The 24268-nt window shown below is 35.7% G+C and overlaps 1 protein-coding gene across 1 annotated transcript; it reads left to right on the top strand.

Annotated features, from left to right (window-relative positions):
- Positions 1–3370: 3370 nt before the first annotated feature.
- Nup44A (nuclear pore complex protein Nup44A) lies at positions 3371–22800 on the top strand. Its single transcript, XM_085943689.1, has 8 exons — positions 3371–3579; positions 3766–3922; positions 9826–9976; positions 11897–12004; positions 16443–16664; positions 16970–17109; positions 18254–18490; positions 22680–22800. Exons 1-7 carry the CDS (start codon positions 3469–3471, stop codon positions 18454–18456), a joined length of 1092 nt encoding a protein of 363 aa, XP_085799815.1. The 5' UTR covers positions 3371–3468; the 3' UTR covers positions 18457–18490; positions 22680–22800.
- Positions 22801–24268: the final 1468 nt, after the last annotated feature.

Raw genomic sequence — 24268 nt, 5'->3', positions numbered from 1 at the left:
ACTCTTCCCGTACCCCAGGGTGTACGCGTACCACACTTTGGGAAACACTGCTCTAGACAAGCGGGTAGCACAGCCGATATTATTTAAGAAATGTTTTAGCAAACTAGGTGCACATGTCCAGCATGGTCGCTGTTAGTCACTTCCAATCCGCCAGTCGCTGATGACACGCTCAACGGTTACCGCCACTATGCCTCCACTTAGGCTAGGACTATGAGAAACTGTACAAATATATCACCGTGTATTGTGAAAATATGTAAAAATAATTATATGAAGAAGAAAAAGAGCCTATGGGACTAATTTACATTCTCCAACTTGGGCCCCCCCCAATATTTAATCCTGGGTGCGCCACTGGTACCTACTATATTCAACATTATAAGGAATAATATTGTATTGTATGCATGTTATGTTACAATGGTGATGCTTTGGTTACCATTATTGTAATATACATCTACCACCGTATTTATTTAATAATCTATGACTAACACCACCTAAGATAATTAGATGTCCGCACTGGACACATAGGTACCTAATTTGTTAGTACCTACTTATTCTAAACGATTCAATCTATGTTGTTTGTCCTTCCCTACTCACATTATTATTGCCATGGAAATGATAATAGGTACCTACATACAATACAGATATTATGATAGTCGTACATTTTTATTGAAGGATATTCCTATATTTTTTTTAAACAAATTTACAAACAAAAATTAAGAAAAAGTTCTCTCCACACTACCTATGTATTATTTCTATTATTTTTAAAGTCACAAGCTACAATGCATGTAATAATTATAATTGTAATACAATAGGAACGCCCCAAATAAATAAACTCTGCAGAAGGCTATTCAATATTTTCTGGACAAACCATCAATGGCCCAAACACATTTTTGTAGAAAAAATCATTCATTATTCATTGTAAAAATTGTCATAAATATTTTTTTAACACGAGTCAAGTTGTTGAGATGATAATAATTATTGAATCATAGAACAGATGTTGCCACTGAATTGTCCACCGGAAAGAATTCCTAATGTTTTAGCAGATTTACACGAAGTAATTAAGCCTTCATTATTTTTATAAATATCCACAAAATTATCAAATTGTGCGTGTGGCCAGAATTATCTTAAATCAGTTTGGATACCAGCGACAATAGTATATAGGTATATATGTAATAATATAATTATGTAAAAATGGCGAATTTGTATCCCACAGGAAAGTACTTATTAAAAACGATAATTGTAAGGGTGATTATCCACTTAGTGTAACGAATAAAAAGCGAATTTAACATAATAGACTTTTTAAAATATTATATTATAAAGCCTATTATAAGGACAGTATTCATCCACAGGTAATTAATAAATAAATGTCAAAGGTTAAAAATTCTCCTCCTGTAAAATAGTATTTTGGTTAATTCGCCCTTTTTACAATACACCGACGATATAAAGGTATTCGATATCGCCTGCTGAGAATTTTAACTAACTTTTAAGAGAACAAATTGTTATTAAAAAATATGTTCAACAGAAACACAAAACTTACCAGAAGCAACAAAATTCACTTACAAAAAAGTATACCTACTCATCATAACCTATGGCAAATAAATGAATGAATTCAACAATAATGTAAATTACAAAACAAATGTAAACATCGTAAAAATAGGGGTTTACGACACGTCATAAGCTTTTTTTAACAAAAGTCAATTGTTGAGATGAATACCATCTTCTGTTGCCACTTAATGGTTATTGGAGTGAATTCCTAATGTAATGTAATGTGGTTTTAGCAGATTTACACGAATTACCTACTACTTTATTATACCCTCATTATTTTTATAAATAACCACTCAATATCATTTTTTAAATGATCAAATTGTGTAGGTATGTGGCCAGCGTTACGTTACCTGCAACAAAATATTTTTCAATAGTTTCGGTTAACACGTTTCGCCTGATGACATTTTTGACCAACTTTTAGGAGAACAATTTTTTATTAAAAAATCAAGTTAAACACACAGTTAAAATTAAAACACAAAACTTGCTAGAATGTAGCAAAAAAACACCAAACTAATAATATAAACAATTTTGTTTAGAAACGTATTTATATCTTAAATAATACAAAATATTTTAAAAGGCAACTAATAGGAATATTATAGCGGATTGCACGAGTCAAATTATCAAACTTTTTTGTATTAATTTAACCATCGAAAACACAATTGATAGTAATAATTTTTGTCACTCCGAATAAAATAATATAATAGATTATTAGGTAAGTAAATTAACAATGCGTAAGTCAAAGGCAAGATTGTATTGAGATTTGAAATGTTTCGTCCTTTAGAAATTATTAAACAATGTATACTTTATTTTTTAAGAGTTTTCAAATAGTGTCAGCAAGGCACATTTTTTTGGGTAATAAAGTAATTTACGCTTGCAGCTGGTTGTTTCTTGTTATTTAGACAATGCATTTAGGCATGGACATATCGACACAAAATAAGAAGGTTGAAAGAAATTTAGGGATGTCATAATTTTTATTTTTAACCCTTGCACTCCCGGCATAACATAACTTCGTTAATTTTTAATTTTGAGAAAAACTTTAAAATATACATTCATATATGATTATCTCAATCTAACGAACCGCAACGCAATTTTAAATGAATCCACGAGCCGGAACGGTATATTTTGGAATTCCACGAACCACAACGGCGCTCCGGTGCGTTCCTGTCCATTCCGAGCGCTGCTACTGTACCTAAGGCCCTCCTCCCACGGCGCAACTGAAATCTGGTGATACTGGTTGGTGATGGTACTCATAAACTGACAAATGTGATGATTCGCACACGGCGCTACTGAAACCACTTGAAATAATAATCACATAACCTCAAACTGTCAAACTGGACCATCAGCTGTTTTGTACAAAAACCAACAACACGCACGCTGCCGCGTTTACTTGAATAAAATTAGGTTATTTCAATTTTGCTTGTCTTGTACTTTTGACGTCTTGGGTTGTAAATGGTTTTTATAGCATGACACTTGTTCGCAGTGCTACCAATTTTGGTAAGAAAATATGATTTTTCACCGAATCTAATGATGTTGGTACCACTGTTTTACGGTGACTGGAAACTTTGAGTTAGGCCATCCTCCCACGGCGCAACTTATGTCCGTCGGAACTGAAACTAAAATTCCAGCCAGTATCTAGCTAATGTATTTCAATGGCCGCTCGCTGACGGCGAGACTGGAATCTCTCGGCATCAAAACGGTCGCGAAGAGATGCGACATGCTAGTCGCGCGGTATTGGACTCCTCCCTTCAATCTCTTTGACCTAACTTTATAATGATGGCAATAGTAACACCAATGAATGACAACGGTCAACGACCATAGACAAGTCAACGACAACGAAATACATAGTGGTCTATGACGAAATGATTTGACAACTGTCACGTTTGGCGGTCAACTAAACATCGGCATTTAGCTGTATATACATTTAAAATGTTTGAGGCATGCTCAATAAACGCCGATCACAAAGATTTGATCCACGATGTGGCTTACGATTTCTACGGCGAACGCATGGCGACATGCTCCAGCGATCAGTTTGTTAAGGTTATGTGAACTTTCGATTTCATTAACAAATAATTGCTTATCACAAAATGATTAATTATAATAATAAGTGTCATGTTATCTACAGCTAACACACGATAAAGAGTCAATCTATCAATTCTACTATACGGCATCGGTGAACTTTTATTGTTTAATAAAATATATTTGACATTTATGTTTATGTTGTAGGTCTGGGATCAGGATGCTAAAGGAAGCTGGCAGTTGTCAGCGAGTTGGAAAGCTCACAGCGGTTCCGTTTGGAAGGTGACCTGGGCGCATCCCGAGTTCGGACAAGTTTTGGCCACTTGTTCATTTGATCGGACAGCCGCCGTTTGGGAAGAAAGTGGTCAGTAAACAAGCTGGGTAAATGTGCCGCAGAGGTGGACATGAGTTTTTATAACTTTCTTTTTGACCAAACCCAACCAAACCTAACCTAACCTACCCCAACCTAATATAATCTTAGTGTATGATAATCATCATCATCAGCCTGAATCTATCCACTGGTGGATGAAGGCCTCTTCAAGCTGCATCCACTTCTCTCGGTCCTGTGCATTGCGTTGCCACGTACTTCCGCAGAACTTTATCTTTCCATCGATCCAGCGGCCTCTAGGTCTACCTTGCGGATGTTTTGTACCTCTTGGATACCACTGGATGACTAAATTCGTCCAACGTTTGTTTCTTCTTCTAGCAATGTGTCCAGCCCATCTCCATTTGAGGCTTTTAATGAACTCTATCACATCGCACACTCTTGTCTGCTTCCTTATCCACTCATTCCTCTTTTTGTCCTTTTGCGTTATGCCCAGCATGCACCTCTCCATACCGCGTTGTTCTACTCTAAGTTTTTGGATCTCTCTTTTACTTAGGATTAACATTAATAATTATTGGATTGAAAAGCTTCTGCGCCGACAGAAAAAGGTACTGATACACCCCTGGGGCGTTGGTCCTCCACTAACATCCACCATGGAACAATTGCAAGGCCGAAACATGTTACATCATCGAATAGTCACTTGGATAAACGAACCGTACTTATACCCTAAATCCTTAATTAGTTAAAATGATTATTTTCAGGAGTAAGTCCCACGCCTTATGCTTTCAAAGCGGTAAATATAAGGTGTGGATCAAATCAAATTTATTTATTTTACATATAATGAACATAACAAATTATAAATTTAAAGCGTTCACGACATGACATAAAATAAGTGTTAACAATTTTTAAAATAAAAATACTGAGAAATGTGAGTTAATAAAATAATAAGTAATAAAATAAGAAAAGAAATAAAATAAAATAACAAAAATAAAAGTAGATGGAAGTACACAGAGTGAAATTTGATAGACCCTATCTAAAAAACAACATCCAACTAAATTCACCCTCACGTATGTGGAATATATCAATATCTGAAGCGATTTCATTAAACATGGTTATTGCCCTCCCAATTGACATTACTAATGGCAGGTTAGTTCTGCACCTTGGGAGAGCAAACAATGGATGCCCTCGATTCCTAAGCCAACATCACCAAGAATGGCAGAGTTCACATTTACGACGCGTATAAGTCTGAAAAAATATGTAGCTAAATAAAGATCCCTTCTAAATTTTAAGCTACAGTATGTAAGCATACCTAAGAGAAAGTTAGTCGGATAGAGCCACAGATAATATCCATACAGCCGAAAGTAAAGGAGTCTCAAAAATTTCTTTTGGACTCCACCATAAGGCCGTACTTCAACTGATGCGGGCCCCAAACGATAGACCCACTCTCAAGTCTGCTTCTAACTAAGGAGTTATAGATAATTTTTAGTACTGTAACATCCGTAAAGACCCGGAAAGTACGCAAGACAAAGTCCAACATCTTTAGCGCCTTTTTACAAATGGTATCTATATGACCACTAAACGTCAGTTTACTGTCAAACGTAATGCCAAGATCTCTTACAGATATATGGGCGAGAGAACTCTGCCATACATCGAATACTGGAAAAACAATACTCATGAGGCTTAAGTAAACGATAAAACATTGCATTTATCAATATTGAAGTCCAGCTTGTTACGCCTGCCCCAATCTAATATATTATCTATATGAAGTTGGAGTTGATGACAATCGTCCAAGGTGACAACTTCCATGAAGAGTTTCAAGTCATCAGCAAACAACAAAAACATAGCATTTTTAATTACCAATGCTATGTCATTTATAAAAATTGTGAACAGCAATGGCCCCAAGTTTGAGCCCTGAGGCACACCAGAAAATGTTTCAAATGTTGGATGAAAAAGCTGGTCAGGTGGTATGAATGATGATGAATGGATATGACCTTTGTAATAGAAATGTATAAATTAGAATGTAAGCCTGTATTCAACATGTAAATAATTATGAATAATAGTGTGCAAGGATTGATTGTGCAGTGCGAATGAATAAGATGAATTTTAACACATTATAATATATTTACTCAACATTAGAATAAGGAATCTTTCTATGTAATACTCGGAAGGCTTAAATATTAAGAAATTGCTCTTGTATGTAATGCACACGTGCAAATTTTATGGAGAGAATCAAACCGTTTACGAGAGAGGTCACGCGACTTAAAAAGAAAAAAAATAAAACCAAGCGACTTTGCCAACCGTCGCCAAGGCGGCCAGTGGAAGTCGTCATTAGTCCTCCATCGGGAGCAGTCGAAAGATGTCAAAAGCCCAGTATACATGTCTGGCATCGTTATAAACAAACTCGCGTTGACTCTCCCGCATTAATTATTACTAAGAAATAAGAATAGAACTCTAGTAATATAATTGTAAAAAAAACAAGAAGTACCTACATAATAGAAATACTACGTTAGTGCACAAAATCGTCTCTTTTATTTACTGCTATAATATCTGTATTATCCACTCCAATCCAATAATGCAGACATTTTTTTATCTTTAATCTTTAACCCGGCACCTGCCTCAAAAATCGTATGACGCACCATAACTACGCATGAATTTCATTATCGTCTTTGTTCTATACTAAAAAAAGCAATAAAAAATATGTCACAGCTCCAGTCGAGAACCCAAAGCCATTAAGATAATTTCGACACACTAAAAAACCGTAATAAATCAGTTATAATATCAGAAACACTCGAACAAACGAATGCTATCCAAATTTGAAAGAACTTACCGCAAGTCGCCATTTTGTAGCAACTAGTTAGAGCTCTGCGCGGTGTGTAATATTTCGACACTTGTGCATACGTTCCCACGAATCGAGCGTTACTAATTTTCAAGTGCATATCGATAAATCACATATTAATGTCTTCGGGTTGAGTCGTAAACAAATATAAAGGGGACCCTTTTAATATATTTAAACTACACAAACACTTCACTTATTGAATATTATTGATAAATTAACACGAACTCACATATTAAAAAAAAAAACAAATACAAAAATAAACCTATTTTAAAATTCTTTAGATGTGTGATATATTTTAAAGCAAGGTGACAGACATAACGCAACATCACACGTTGGGCACATATAGCGAGAGAGTTTTGTTTTTTTCGGATTTTTTTTAAAATTCCCGCATACGAAACATCTTCTTCTAGGCTTATCGGTATTTTGTGTCGGTAAAATGTATTCTGGCAAATGTCCCGTTGCACTTTTGGGCAATAATCGTACGGGATTATCGCTAGTTGACGCTGTCGGCTTAGGCAGGGGTGCATTTGAAATTCTCACACAATATTTGTCCACTAGTTGTTTTATTACACAGAGTTGAAAATCGCCCAATGTTTTTTTGTCAGATTTAATAAATTTATATAAATAAAAAGCATTTAATAAATATAAGTCGATCATGTGGAATGCGACCTTTTTATACCACTTGATCGATTTTCTCATACACGACAAGTTGCTAAGCATCATGTCGGACTTATCTACCGTACCCATATTTTTGTTATAATCTATAACACATTTTGGTTTTTCAATGTTTTCGCCAGTTCTATAGTTCACTTTTCCCGTTGGTCCATATGATGCATCGTGGAGGGTGGATAGCATGTGAACATCCCTCCTATCGTGCCATTTCAGAGCCAAAAGTGGACTATTGTACTTAGCCTCGGTATCTCCCTTTTTCAGTTTGCTGAACTCTGGCATATCTTTACGATTTTTTCTCACTGTACCGCAAGCATTCGTTTTGTGAGAGTGAAGGTATTTAAAGAGCGCCGGACTCGAATACCAGTTATCACACCATAAAGTGTGACCTTTCCCGATATAGTCTTTCATTAGCGTTGTCACTACCGCACCGGAAATACCGAGATTTTCATTGTCTTGTATGTCAGTCCCTTCCCCACAATAAATTATAAAGTCAATAATATATCCTGTCATTACGTCACACATCACAAACATTTTTATTCCAAATCGATGTCTTTTGGAAGGAATGAATTGTTTAAAAATTAATCTACCCTTAAACACGATTATGCTCTTATCTATGCAAAGATTCTGATACGGTATCATCGTTTCCCTAAAAATTGTTCTTGTGTGTTCTAACAGTAATCTAATTTTAGCTAGTCTATCATTTGAGGCGGTCACACTAGGATCAGAAAAATGAAGCATTTGTAAAATAAGTTGGTATCGATTTCTAGCCATTATTTTCCCAAAAATGTCTGCATGCAGGTAAGGATCGGTACTCCAATGTTCCTCTATCGACGTGTGCTTATTTCGAGTCATCAGCATTGATACGGCAAAAAATGTATACAACTCCGGCACTGACGTGTCTGTCCAATTGTGTGACCGCGATTTCGGTCCGAGGTCTCCCGCACTGTACGAATGGTTAAAAAATGTATTCGTTTGGTTCACTATTTCCGACATTATATTTTTATTCAAAAAATGTTCAAAGAAAAGACATTCGGGAGAGGATTCGTCCAAGTCGTTCGATGTCACGCCAGATCGACAATCATTGAATTCGTGAACTATTGGAATATACGGACCAGTTCTCCATGACCGCAAAAATTCAATTGGCTCGTCAGAGTCCGTATCGTCAACATCATGATCAGTCTCATGTTGTTCCAATTCCTCTTCCGACATGTCATAATCTGAGTCCAATTCCTCATTAGTACGCACATTTTCTTCCTCCATATTTACGCACTATAAAACTATGAAATGTTTTTAAAATGTTTAACTACAGTATTAAGAAACGCCAAATCACAGAAACCATTAAACTCACACACCATAGTTATTGATATCAGTATTAATTTTCACATTCACTAAAATGGGACACGGTAGACAGTACAAAAAGTATTTTAAAAATCGCGATAAAATAAAATCATACGTTCAATAGTTAATCATGCCAGTTTTAATGTGATAAGTACACCAGACAGCAAAAAAAGTATTTATCAACGATTGCGGTAAATATTCAACTTGTATGCGATAAATACAATCCCGCGCAATGGCCCGCTCGGTTGAAAGTCTGTCGTATACTGCGCAGTCGCGGCGCGCAGTTCAAACTGATTTCTGTCGACCGGCAAAACTTGGCCGTACGAATTGGTTCGAAACTTTGGTGATTATTTTATATTTAGAACCAATGCTTTTAAAATATGTCATAGGTGGCAGGAGAAGGACAAATCAGGCCAAATTTACGTGAAAAAATCAGTCCCGTATGATAAATATGGACGCGGTGGCATCGATTTATACACATGCGCATTGCGAATTTGGCCGATTTGTACAAGGTGTGTGACATCGGCGCCGGCCGGGTTAACAACCATACACAACTGAGCTAGCTAAAGTGGTGGTGTGTTAGTACCTATTTAATATAATTGTCTACATGGAATAAACTGTTTTCGTAAAAAATAGTTATAAAAGCTCATGCGGGAATCTGCGGCATAATTACCTGAAATTCTCTTAAGGCGTCCGCAGCACGTGGTGAAACCAGGTCCAATGTCACCCCTTCACTCTCAGTATGATGAGAGGCTGCTTGGTCCGCTTTCTTATCTCCTTGTTACTTCCAAGCTTATACCGGCGTATACCCAGTATCCGCCACAAACATCTGTTCTGGAAGGTCAGTAAACGATTGCTCTTAGCCTTCGTAATGTTTCGTGACTTGCTACCGTAAAGCAGCATTGTCAGAATGCAAGAGTAAATGAGTTGTCATTGGTCTCGGACATGCTGGATTGAGTTGAATATTGCTTAAGAATTCCTATTCGGATATCAAACTCTTTTTACAAAATGTCTTCTCCCGTGATGTGCACCCTTTGGTATTTAAAGCTGTTAAAGGTCTCTCTCTGTTATTTTTTTTGCGATGTATTATTTTTAGGTGAAGCTGCAGGCACTGCCGAGCGCGGTAGGAAACAATGGCTCCGCCGAAACAGTCTCGTTGATTCAAGAACTTCTGTCACCGATATTAAGTTTGGACCTAAAACTCTAGGACTCCTTATAGCCACGTGTTCGTCTGATGGTATTATCAGGTGAGCTTTAATCCATCTATTACGCCTTGTTTGATTGAAATCACATACATACTCAGTTTGAATCAAAGACATTGATTGCTGATTAACTTTAGCTTTAAGTGATTTCACATTGCAGGTCCATTTGAAGATAACATTCCACTATCCAAATAGTTAATTACATAATATATGCTTCTATAATCTATATGGAGACATTGTGAAAGTTAGCCTTGAATACTTTATTTGATTATAAAATTTTTAGAATTTTTAAAAAAGATATTTCCAATTCGTCAATTGTATGTAGGCAGCCATTAGTAATACATTGACCATTATTTTTAAGATGAATTTTCAAGTAAAACACTGAGAAATGTGCATGTAGGTTATGTAAATAAGGCAACAGACTTCAAACCAGAATTCGAGCTGCCATTTTGTTCTTGGGGATGGCAGTAGAAGAAGAAAATAATGAACTTACATTATTACCTATACAACCACACATTTTCAAATATGAAATGCACAATATAAGACTTCGATCTTTGGTTTGAATAGTGTTTATGATCACATTCTTTCTGCCCTTGGTAAAGTATTTAATAACATCTCGGTCAGCCACATTTGTAAAGATTATCTTTAGCGAACTCTGGTATAGCTCCAAATTGTTTTCATTAATTTTTGTCATAAACTTAATTCTTTATACCAAAAATTTCACCTGCTGTGCATAAAATAAGAATTGATATTATAATAAATCAAAATGAGACGTTTTCTAAGTAATCTAGACCTCAAACTAGAGCAGAGACTGCATAATATGGTTCCCTGGTATGTGCTCCCAATACTCTTCTATGGCATGAAGGAATGGATGCTAAACCAAGGAATATCACTGAGACTTCAAGCCTTTGAAATGTGACTGTATAGGTCAGGGGTGGCCAACCTTTTGCATACAATCCGCCAATTTTTTTCACAGATGAGTTCAGATGCGCCATAAGCAGCTTTTCTGCCTTAAAATTAATTATGTCAGAAGCATTTTGATCTGGAAAAAGCTAATCAAATGTCATTTTCAATATGGAATTTTGTTTTTAAATCAATCGGTTACATTTGTATGTTATTACTCTATGGCAACATCTTCTTGGCTACGTGTTAAAACTGTGAACTAACATGCTCCTCCCACTTTTAACCGCACTTCCATTATAAACTAACAAGCTCCTCCCATTTAGTCGACAACAGCGCCTTCCTTCACGTAGCCAAGAAGATGTTGTCGTACAATAGGCATCTGCATTACATTTTGTTCACTAAGTGAAAATGGGTTTATAAATGTGAGCATGCAGTTTTCTTCTTTAGCAAAATCATGAAAACAACTTTCAAATGATCTTTGCCATATCTTGATTTTTTCAATATATTTGGTCAAATTGCTATTATCCGCAGCACATTCATTCTGCTCTTTCATGTGTGGAAATTGACTCAAGTCCTTATTTTCTAACTGAGAGATGAACAGTTTTAATTTCATTTTCTTCCTACAATAATTATTGGAAACTGTCAAAAAAATGGGGCGAACTGATGAGTAAGAAGGCTGTATGACTTGAATTGAGAGCATTCAGGTTAGAAAGAAGGTTAGGCAGAAAATTTGAAGATGGATTCAATTATGGCGCCTACTTCAAAAGAATAAGTAGGCGCAAAGATGCAATGCGCCACGGTTCGGCCACCACTGGTATAGGTAGACGTATTCTCAAAATTACTTGGGTAACATGAGTGTTGATGTCTCAAGCTAATGGTGAAATATTAATGCTCGGTAGAATTAAGTGACAGTGAAGAACAAGGATCCGATTGGAGCAGAGAGCTAGATGAGGTTTTCATTCAATAATGGATGAAATAGGCATATGATGATGATAATAATAAATTGTACACTTTTAATAGAATGGCGTGTCCCTGATATAATTCTGTATTCGTATATTCCAGAATATACGAAGCTCCGGATGTAATGAACTTGGCACAATGGACCCTACAGCATGAGATCCCCACAAAAGTCCCGCTTAGTTGTCTCACATGGAACCCGTCTTTATCCAGGTTTGCATTTTCTTATACATTTTTTTAAAATAATATACCGAGGCATTGACTGCCTCTTGCTGTCATAGCATCTCTTCTCTGTGTAAAGATCTGTTGTTCAAGCCTGCCGTTCAATTCTGTTGAAGAAGTTTACAATTCTACCAAGCTCTCTCGTCTTCTCTGACGCTGGAGTTATAATGATAAGAAACTGTTATTAGTTTGGATTTAGTATGGATTGTTTCGTGAGTTTTGTAAAGTCTTAAATATGACGCCGGTGTGACTTTGCAGGAAATGGTAAGGTAGGCTGCATTTACAAAGCAGAAACAGAAAGGAAAACTTTAAATTTCTCCCAATAGTACCAGAGATAATCGTACCCAATACCCAATAGGAGTGGATATTTGTATGAATAGATTTTTTAATTAATTGAGTTAGCATTTACTTGGTAGAATTCCATTTTAAAATAAATGAAAATATAATTAATATTAAATTCTACAGGTTTTTTTAAAAAGGTTTGTCGATAGCTATTTTGGTTGTAACACCATTATCAAGACTATTCAGATAAGCCGTTGGCCTTTGCTTAAATACTATACGCATAGATAGAGACAGAATATATTTTCTTATTCGTTCAAACAATATTATGACTTTGTATACTTATTATTAATTGTAATACTATTAATACTTTGAAACCCTAAGTGGGTTTTTTAATGGATATCAAAATTTACAAAATTTATTGAAGGTACGGTGTTCAAGTGCTTTGGTTATGTCTTGACATTATTAATCAATTAAAATATTGCTGAAATAATGCCGTGATAAGCAATGGATTTGTAAAAAAGTAATCACATAATTAATGAAAATTTGGTAATGCATTCGTCGCCACTATTAAATATAATTTAAGCGCATGATTAACAACATTATACTAATAATATTTTAATTGATTAATAATGTCAAGAAATAACCAAAGCACTTGAACACCGTACCTTCGATAAATTTTGTAAATTTTGATATCCATTAAAAAACCCACTTAGGGTTTCAAAGTAATAATAGTGTTACAATTAATAATAAGTATACAAAGTCGTAATATTGTTTGAACGAATAAGAAAATGTATTCTGTCTCTATCTATGCGTATAGTATTTAAGCAAAGGCCAACGGCTTATCTGAATAGTCTTGATAATAGTGTTACAACCGAAATAGCTATCGACAAACCTTTTTAAAAAAACCTGTAGAATTTAATATTAATTATATTTTCATTTATTTTAGAATAGACTTTTGTTTTTACAAGAAACGTATGTTAGCCACTTGCTCAAGTTATTAGGTCCATACTCTGACTCTAAACACAAATTGAAAAACAATATGTGTATTTGCCAGACCCAGGATTCGATCCTGGGACCCACGACATTATAAGCCGATGCCTAAGCCACTCAGCCATTGTGGACGTGGGAGTAGTATCAGCGTTCAAAAATCATGTGATGTAACAGTGTTAGCGCATGCAGCGCTCTGGCGTAGAAGACGTGATATTGGTCTATAGCTATCATATTCCTAGAGACCGGATTATATGCATGAAAAATGCTTAAATTATGCAACATTAAATAATAAAAAAATAGTAATTTTTAGTTTTTTTATTTCAAAATCAGCACACAATTAGTAAGTAATTAATTTATTATTAATTAACAGTTAGTTAACATTTTGTTACTCTTGTAAACGTTAACAATCAGGTACTGTTCCAAATTTTCAGTAGTAAGATTGTGTCTTCGATCACTCTAAATATATATATATCTAGAAAAGGACCGTTTCACTTCCATTGAGGTAACTGCGCAGTATTTGAATTTGGGTGCTATGTTAGCACTTATTGTTTCTGGCAAAAGTTCACCCATCCCATTGATAAAACTATTAATTTGACACAAAGGTTCAAAGCCCGGTTTATTGTTCAATTATGGTTAAGTTTACGCGGGAATACCTGTGGCAATGCAGAGTTCATTTGGCGGATTTTATTCAATAACTGTATAGATTCAGTCAACGCCAAACCTTGAGTTTCAAGCTTTTTAATACTCACAGTATGTGGGAAAAATGAGTGCTTATCACAGCTATGTTTTTTTATACAACGCTTCCTTCGACTGACAAACTGCCGTAGTCTCTGTACTATCGAAGTCATTTACTGTACCTTTGATGGCCTTGAAATATAAAATATAGCGAAAATATGCATCATCACTAGATTTTAGGTAAAATATGCAATAACCGGTGAGAACAGGCTAAATTTATGCAAATGCATATAATCCGGTCTCTACATATTACATATTGTGATGGCACAAGTATACAACATAATTTATATTTTTTGATAGTTATTTGGTTAGTGAGGTTGATTTTCATTTAAATTAGGTAATGATAATAGGGCCCATACCAATAGGTATGGCTGAATATTGGTAAAGCATATTGGGTGGGATTCGATGGATGCGGTTTCAATTTAATTGACATGTTTCCATGGTTTCTGGCAGTTTCAGCAAAATCCAATATTCAATCTGCCATAACTGACACAGTCAACAGTAGTTTTTTATTCTCTGAGTAACTTTTGTTCTTAGCTAAACAGATCCCTTATCGACATACTTACATACACTTCAATACATCATCTCTCGAGAATGGCCTCTGCAACAAGCCCGAAATGTCGAGGAAAGAAGAAGGAAGACCACGCGGTGACAACCCAAAAATCTATTACGATAACAGACAACCATGAAAGTCTCAAACATTATATACATAAGAGTTATATCAATGTTGTTACATATATGAATACGTGTATTAAATAAGGCTCTAAGTACCAAAAAGTAGTATTGCCTGTAGTTACAAAATACCGAGTCATTGCAGTAAAATTTCATGAAGCAGACCTTTTGAAAAATGTAGTTTTACAGTGTGAAGCAATCACGGCAGCTTCTATAATTTTAGGTATTAAGAACTCGCAAGTGTCAACACACCATCGTCAGCTATTTTATATTGAATGCCGTTGACCACTGCAGTGCTACTTACACCATTATAAATAAAACACGCCAACGGACTTACAACGTCGACAGGTTTAATTATTTTGCTGTATTTTTTTGACTTGCTTGAGGCACATAGACTATAGTTGATGTTATTGGCGTTGGTATGTAGAACATTTTTCTATAAAAATGTCAGTTTTTATGTTTTTGGTACTTAACGCCTTAATTAATACACGTATTCATATTATTATGTACATATTAGTACAGTGGTTTCCAAACTTTATGTTACTACGCCTCCCTTTTAAAAAAAAACTAATCTTGGCGCCTCCCCCCCTTTATTTCATTAAATAATACAGACAACTTTTTAAATAGTCAACAATGTAGTAGTACAAAAATGAAAAAAAATAAACAAGGTTTTACTAAGTACCTACTTATATATTTATTTTTAAATTAATTTGTTTTTCATGCGATGAATGTGCTTGTTTATTAGCACAATCAATTTCAATAGTAGTGAATCCAAATTTATCATCGTTCATTGACAAATGGATTCTATCATAGGCCCCACATCCTGAAGCGGGCCCCAAGATCGGGATCTTTCAACCACATATTTAAAATATTTAATAGCCCTGAAACAGAATAGCGCCGCAGTGTTAAAAGTGCATTATCAAACTAACCAAGACCTCAGTAAATAGATTTTGTTTGCTTCAATATATATCTGGCGAAGAAATAATTTAAATGTGGATACATGGTGAACTTATTTTTTTTGTAATTTTGATTTCCAAAGCTCCAAATTTTTATGAATGCCTTCACTTTGACTTTTTAAATCAGTGAATGCATTAGTCGTCCTTGAATTGATTTATTCACTCATTTTTTTAAATTTCAACCAAATACAACAAAATTATCGTTCCTAAACAAACTTGCGTCAAATTTCAACATTATGTTTTGACCCTTTTATTCAGACTTAATTTTTTCACGAGATAGCCAGCGCGCTTCACAATAGTGTAGAAGTGAGGTATTATAAAATTTGTCTCCATATTTTCAGACAGGTTTTCAAACAACCTTTTATAGGACTGTTTTTTTGTATAGATTGTAACTAGCGGCCGTTTTATAAACTATGCATTTGCAAACTGCAAACCTGTGGCTACATTAATTTTTTCTTCAATTTTAAATAAATTCAACATCTACATATTCAAATAGATATTTGTCACGTCACTTTCACTGTATGAAAATATGGATTCTGGTTTTAAGTGAATTGTGTTAAAATTTTCGCGCCTCCCAGTTTGGAAATCGCTGTATTAGTATGTCTTTCTAACTACAATAACAAGTTTGCCTTCAATGGAGTAATTTAAAACTCTCAAATTAAAATGTATCAATATTTCTCATATAATGATTTACTCGTAAATGGTATTTATAACATATCTTTTAGGATACATTGCTTCAACATTAAATGCATGATGCGGCTTAATTATTATATTTGAAATGTAATTATTTTCAGAGCACATCCACCGATGGTAGCTGCTGGTAGTTCAGAAGCGGGCCGCATAGTCCTCCTAGAGTACAGCGAAGGCGCCCGGTGCTGGTCGCGTGTGGAGCCCACCGGATCTTGGCCACAGCTCACCGAACCCGTCCACGACTTGGCCTTTGCTCCCAATCTAGGACGCTCCTATCATTTGCTGGCCATAGCTACCAATGACGTACGCATTCTCTCTCTAAAACCGTAAGTCTATTGTATTTCTATAAGTCTATATTTTCTGGCCATCATAGATATATTATATTGTCATGCGGGGTCTTAGCTCTTGATTAGCTTTTATCCTATCTCTATTTAACGTGGAACAAAATTAATTATGTACATATTTTAAATTGTTTTGTTTTTCAAATCTCCCATTGATTGCGAAATTTCGCTTATTGCGACTGTTTCCAAAACATGTCTCTTGCGATGAGGGTGAACTGTAGTTATTTTCTTTTTCATCGATATGAGAGATTTAAAACATTAAATAAATGTATTGGATTGAATTGTTTCAGGGAAGGTGGCGGTAGATACTTATCAGAAGTGGCAGCGGCGCTGGACCAGCACGGGGCTCCCGCCTGGAGAGTTTGCTGGAACGTCACTGGCACGCTGCTTGCTTCTTCAGGAGATGATGCCACAGTCCGTCTATGGAAAAGTATATACATCTTTCAGTATCGTATTTGTGACAACAACGTATCTTGCGTTTGAAGAATGAGATTGGCGAGACAATCAGTACTATTACGTATAAACAGTTATTATCGCAATAGTTTAATTTACACACTATTGTTGCCACGTGTACAGGCACTAATAGTTTAAATTAAGTCTAATATTTGTGGACATGTTTTGCTGTCGTACATTGTAAACTAGATTATTGATTCTATGTTTTGAATTGACGAAAGTTTGTATTATCCCAAAATAATATGGCGGGCTACTAACCTTAAGAAGAACACAATATAACATGTAGGTACATCATCGTGTGTTGTTTAATTTTTGCCTTATCAAAGCAGACATTTAAATATAAAATTTATCTATAAATACATGTGGAAAGAATTATTCCCATATCAATTTTATGTAGGCAGCCAAAAGCAATACATTGACCATTTTTGGGGCTGCCAATAGAAGAATAAAATAATAAACATGTTACCAATACAACTACACGTACAATCGTTTGATTCGAAAATTGAACTGCCTTTAATATCCCTAATATGAAATACGTGTAAAGCTGTGATCAAATTGAGATGCATGTCACGTCAATGTCACGGTGACAAATTTAGTTTATGGTATCGTCATTTCGCAGAATATTTTGAATGATCACCTCGGTAAATTCAATGATGAATGTATTAGTATTTTGAATTATTATTCATGCTAATTTCAATCAATTTTAACAGTTTCTACGTGTGCGTACGTTAAAATTACCTGTGATATTATATCCATAGACAATTTTTTTTGAACAGAACCCAACCTGCAGACCATAGATAATAAACAACATTCTTATAGAAAATACATAGTTCCAACTGCTGATTTTGATATGAATCAAAAATGTGTAGGCATGTAGAAAATGATAAAAAACGTTCATTGAGTCATGCAGGTGTCGATGCAGTGGAGTACAATGTGAGGTGATCTCATTGCATCAGTCTAATAAAATTTTTAACACCAAGAAAAACGACATTATAGACCCTTTATCTGTAGCGGCAGCTTACTGTGACGTCACGTGATATATTTCGCGCTTAAAATTCCTACCTAGAGTCCAAATTTTTTGGAATCAATACATTTAATGACAGTAATTTATTTTCTTTTAGTGCAATACCAGCGCCAGTGGATCTGTGCAGGAGTCCTTCGTGGCGAGACGTCATCGGCTATTCAAGCAAACAACTTCCCCTCTTCACACTCTCCTGCGCCGCCTCTTCCTCCTTCCGTACCCTCGTCAGGGTCTAATAACACCACCGCCCGGTACTATAAACTGGGAATCATCACCAACCCTGGACAGGTGCCGTGGCACTGACAATGATGTGTGCCATATGAGTATAGACTGCCGGGTTAGCCAATTAATCTTATCTATTCTAAAAATTCACATTCAAACCATTGAAAGATATATGTAAACATAAATTTCTACATAATGTCACAATTAGGACTTATGGTAGTTACTTTAGCCGGCTCGCACATCTAAACTCGTCTCGACTGCAATACATCGAAATATGTCGATGTCACTTATGGTATTCACAAAACACACGTTACCTAATGGAGATCCACGCACTGATGGAATGCAACATTTTAGTTTGAAGAAAAATTGGTGTCACTTGCAACAAATTTCACATGACTCGTGCTGCATGTAGCTTGTCCTCCGTGTTGCAGTTGCGCATGCGTAAACCGCTACAAGTCAGCCAATTGTAATTCAAACGTCAAATTCACCGGTCGCAGTATCTCCTACCTTCTTCTTCTTCGGCCATATCCGCCTCTTAGTTGGAGCATATGGACACCACGAGGCGCCTCCAAGAATCCCTGTCGCTCGCCAGTCTTCTTGCATCGTTCCAGGTCAAACCAACCAGCATCCTGTAGCTCCGCCGTATACACTCTATAGATAGTATTTAGCGGGATTCCAGGACGCCGGAATCCAGTTGGCTTAAAGAACAGGCATGCCAGGTTTAAATTCTCTTCTGGCATCCGGAGCACGTGTCCAAGCTAGTTCCAAGGTCCAAGGTCCAGGACCTTGCTCGACCGCGTGCTACGGATGCCAGAAGAGAATTTCAACCTGGCTTGCCTGTTCTTCTTCATCTCCTACCTACCCGCGTTCAAAATGACACGACGAGTGCACCAATATTTACTTCGTCCAAGAGATTGAGAAATATCCGTGTATATATGATTATACAAGGAGAAACCACTCCAAACGATTTCTGCACTACCTACCAATACATAATGATTTAGCATCTGATGGCATTTTTGTGCAATGACATTTTTTTTTGGCGTTTCGAGAGGTTGTGATCGTCACTGTCGCTAGTTGCCTATGTGCGCTGCCACTATACAATACGAATGCGACATTACTACAAGGTTTGATTTATGGCTGTGTTGCAGACGAGATGAGTTTAGATGTGCGAGCCGGCTAACGGTTAATGTATTTATGAAATACGTATTTTGTATTTTATCAAAATGTAAAGTTTTATTGTTATTGTATTACATTCTTTTATCATTTCGGCCTCTTAGGACCAAAGAAATGTATCTTAGGCCGGGAATATACGAGCGACTCCGTGTTGCTGCTGCTGGCAGCAAACAAGCAGCTGACTACAGCAACTCGTGCTCCCGTGATCGGCAGCAAACGAGCTGCTGACCAAGGCAACTCATGCTGCTGTGCTTGGCAGCAAATGTGTCAGCGGCAGCTGGAGTTTACGAACGAATGTCGACTCATATCCAAAATGAATGTTGAAGGAGAAGCTGTGTTGTTTATGAAAGTGTTGTTGCTTGTGCTTTTAGTACGTAAAAGAAGATGTAGAAAAACTAGCAGATTTTGGATACATTTTATCATGTCTCAAAGGGCTGGACATGGTGAATTTCACACTCTATTTATGCAACTACAGCACATTTTAAACGGCATATTTTACAAATAAATCACATTTTAGATTCCAAATGCACTCTGGCATTTTTAATGTCACTTATAAAAGTGTCCGTGTCAAAATTATTGTCGTCCATATTTGACAAAAACTCGGACTGGAATAACGGTGCGCATGACTAGGCGCCAGGCGGTGAGAGAGGTGGGAGGGGCTGAGTTGCTATACCGGGCAGCCAGCGCTGCCGAGTGTATGTTTGACATGGCGACAAATTAACTGCCGCAACTCAGCGGTTCCGGGCTGCGCGTCGACTGCAGCTGCCGAGGTCGGCAGCAGTGAGTTGTGTGTCCATTATGAGTTTTGTATGAAAAATTGGGGATATTCGAGTTGCCACTGTCGGCAGCAGCAACATGAAGTTGCCCGTATATTCCCGGCCTTATACACAACTAATTTATATTCCAATGGCATTAACAAGAATGTGTTTTCAGGAGATGCATATTGAAGCATCTTTTATTTGTTGAATTTTTTGAAAGTTTCGTTGTTACGTAAAGTAATAATATGTTATTTTATATCCAGCAGTGGCGAAGGGTGGAGGTAGGCTGTTAAATTCCGCCATACATAGTGCACACTAAACTTTGTCAGTCATACGTACATATTTGTTTTCATTGAAATAATACTACAATTTACAGATGATGTTGGCTCATTTTTAAAATTCAATTAAACCCTGCGTATCCGAGCCATAATAAATAATAGTCAAAAAATACTATCTATAAAATATCAAAAATCATGCAATTAAATCATACATAACTTTGGATATTTTATAGATAGGATAATATTTTTTATCAATTATAGTTTGGTTTGGCGGGGGTTAATTGAATTTAAAAAAATATACCAACAATATTTGAAATATGTATTCTTAATTCATAACAAATAAGTATGAATGAGAAGTGTGCACAATTTTGTCGTATCGCCCAAAATATATCAAAACTATTATGGTTCATGGTTCGGTTTAGGCAGGGTTTAATTTATTTTTAAAAACTAACCGAGACCATCTGTAAATTGTAGTCTTAGTTCAATAAAAAAATACATATGACTGACAAAGTTTAATGTGCACTATTTTTGGCAGATCTTAACAGCCTACCTCCACCCTTCGCTACCGATATCTAGTACTATATGTAACTCAAAATCAGTAAGAACTGAAATAGATGATTAGCAAGGAAAATTATTAATGTCGTTTGTCCGCCAGGATTCTGTAATTTAACAATTAATTATGCTCGTCTTAATGGGGTTTCTGACATGAGGCGTCTTATTCCAAAAAGCGATGTCCACATTTGGTCAAAATCGAGAAAAAACACGCACGTAATCTTTGTATAATTTTACACATTATGTATGGATCTATAAATTCCAAAATGCGACAAAAAAAATATTTTGTGTCAATTTATTACAAAAAGCGCCAAGTCCGTGTTTCATATTATTTAAAGCTTGGTTGATTTCTCGCGTGTTTAAGTCAACCAATAAGGGAACGTTCAATATTGAAAAGGGCATCTCCCATGCTGTAGCATCTGGTAAACTCATGACAGTTCCACGGAAATATGTGCCTTATGCGGAGTAAATTAAAAAGTGAGGTACAAATAGCGCTATGTCCAATTTGATTTTGCCTATATTTATTACATTTAAGAGTTTATCGGCTGAAACAAATTGCCATTTGGTTCTAATTTCGACATTGAATACAACGGAAAAAATAATCTCACGTTAAAACAAATAATTGAAGCTTGAAACATAAAAACGTTGTTTCCCGAAAGTATTGAATTGTGGACTTGTCGCTTTTTGTAATTAGACGCCTCACATACAAGTCTTTTGGACGGCCAATCAGACAACCGTGGTGATAAATATTCATGACTCAATAGGGCTAGCCGGGACACATAATGCGGGTCATTATCCTCAGTTACGAGGTCTAGAAAATGGATAAAAAGTTTTTAAATATTGGCGGTAAACTCTTCTAATGAAATAATGATAATTTAAATAAGTAAAACATTGTTCTGTGTTCTTTAAATTAAGCACCATTATGCTAATTTTATATGTATTCAATAAAAAACTAAAACTTCCTAAGCTATGTAATTCTGTGTAAGGAAACCATAAAGTAGAGGTTTTACTGTATTCCGTTATCTTATCAATTATTTTATGGTATGGAAAGACTCATTACAATATTGTTCTATCATGATATGTGATGCTTCAAACAATGGACTGTGGACACAGATGGTCCATATTTCTGTAAGTCGTATCATTTTTTCTTGGTTATGTAATTTTTAATCACACTTCATGGTGAAATGTTGTATCGGAATGGGTCATATAGTACTGACATAAAATTCATGTCTAAATAAAACACGGTTCATGTCGGTTTATACTTTACAAGAAGCCAGCAGTAAAAAAATTTTGAAAATAGCCGATATACTAGATTATTTGTTAGGTTATGTTAGGTTAGGTTTTCATTCTTGTTTCATTTTTTTGCCAAAATCAGCCATGAAAATTGAATTAATGTTCATATTAGATCTAATAAAATTGGAGACCATGTAGTATATGGTCATCTCTTTCCGATAAGAAAGCTCATGGCGAACTGTCCTACGATGAAATGTTTTATGTACAATTTACATGTAACCATTTTTAATACAATGCTTATTTATTTCAGGTTCCAAACAACATGGGTTCTAAGACTTGAGTTAATTTTTGGTATCGTAAATATTTTTCTCACACATAATATAACGATTTTGTAAATATAATAAAGAATAATTTTTGTCACAATGTCTTTTATTAACTGGTTTTTTATTGTCTATTTTTCTATGCCTTTAGCAAGTTTCTCGTTTTACAAGGCCGTGATTGACAGGCCACACATACAAATTTCGCGAGTTATATTGTCCGACTTTAAATCTCAAATTACTAGCCACTGTCGATTGATATGCATAATCTAAAAAATTAAACACACAGTGACATCTGTTTGAATAATAATGAAATTTTAGTAAGAGCTTTGCTCTACATTCAACGTGTGTCATTAAAAATCTGCGGCTTGTCAAATACTGCCATATTAATATCATGAGGCATACAAAAGGTTAACCTTAGACGTTAATTATATTGTATTATATCTTGTAAAGAAGACCTAAGCAACCATTTGACAACGTAGCTATAATAATTTCAGAAAAATACAGAAATTTAGTTTGACAATTAATAATGTGTCTATTATTAATTGGCTGGCTAGAAAGATACGAATTTTCTATTTTATGAATGGATAAATAATGTGAAAAGAAACAAAGAAGTACTTGGTGGGTATATAGCAGTACCAAAGGGTGGAGGTACACTGTGGAGATCGAACAAAAATAGCGCTGACTTTGTCAGTCATACGTCACTTTATTTATTTTCACTGAACTAGGACTATAAATTGCAGATAGTGTTAGTGAGTTTAAACCAATCCATAAAAGATAGAAGAATATTTTTCTATTATAGTCCGGCTTCTTCTTCTTCTTCTTCTTCCACCCTGTCACGTCCCAACATTGGGGCATAGGGCACGCACAAGTTGGCGCCACTTCCCTCGGTCCATCGCCAACTCCTGCGCCTCCCGCCATGTCAATCCTGCAGCACGTAGGTTGCTTTTGTAGCATCGCTGCAGGGTGAGGGAGGGCCGGCCACGGCGACGAAACCCTTGAGGCTGTGCCACAAGGGTATGAAGTGCCGCACTCTTTGGCGGCATCCGGAATATGTGTCCCAGCCACGTAAATCGTCTCTTCGTGTCCGGTTTAGGCAGGGTTTAATTGAATTTAAAAACTAACCAACACAGTCAGTGAAAACAATTAAAAAGTGTGACAAAGTTTAGTGTGTACTATTTATGTCGAATCTAAACAGCCTACCTCGACCCCTCGCCACTGATATAACAGTAATGTTCGATTTGCAAAAAAGTACTACAAATACCATTGTCAAGAGAATCACTTGTGTATTACATGAGAAAGTTAACACATTCGCAGACACAACGTCTATAGATGTCGTTTTTTTAAGTGATATGACAGAATGTCTATTATAGAAGTCCTGTACTGTACAACGTAATACGATATGATGTGTATAGAAGTCGTATTTTGGATTAAAACACTATGTTCCCTATCTACTTGTGTCATGGTGCGAACATATTTCCATTAGATAGTGTCGTATCTTAAGACATAGGTACTCATTTCTATATTTTTAAATCGAAAATTTAAATAATTAAAATTTTAATATGTGTCATATCACTAACAT

Source organism: Rhyacophila brunnea, unplaced genomic scaffold (genome assembly GCF_057557595.1).
Source record: "Rhyacophila brunnea isolate RB1 unplaced genomic scaffold, BYU_Rbru_1.0 scaffold_16, whole genome shotgun sequence".
In the NCBI taxonomy this organism is placed as follows: Eukaryota; Metazoa; Arthropoda; class Insecta; order Trichoptera; family Rhyacophilidae; genus Rhyacophila; species Rhyacophila brunnea.
Note: the sequence above shows the minus strand (reverse complement) of the source record. Positions and strands in the feature narration are given on the sequence as shown.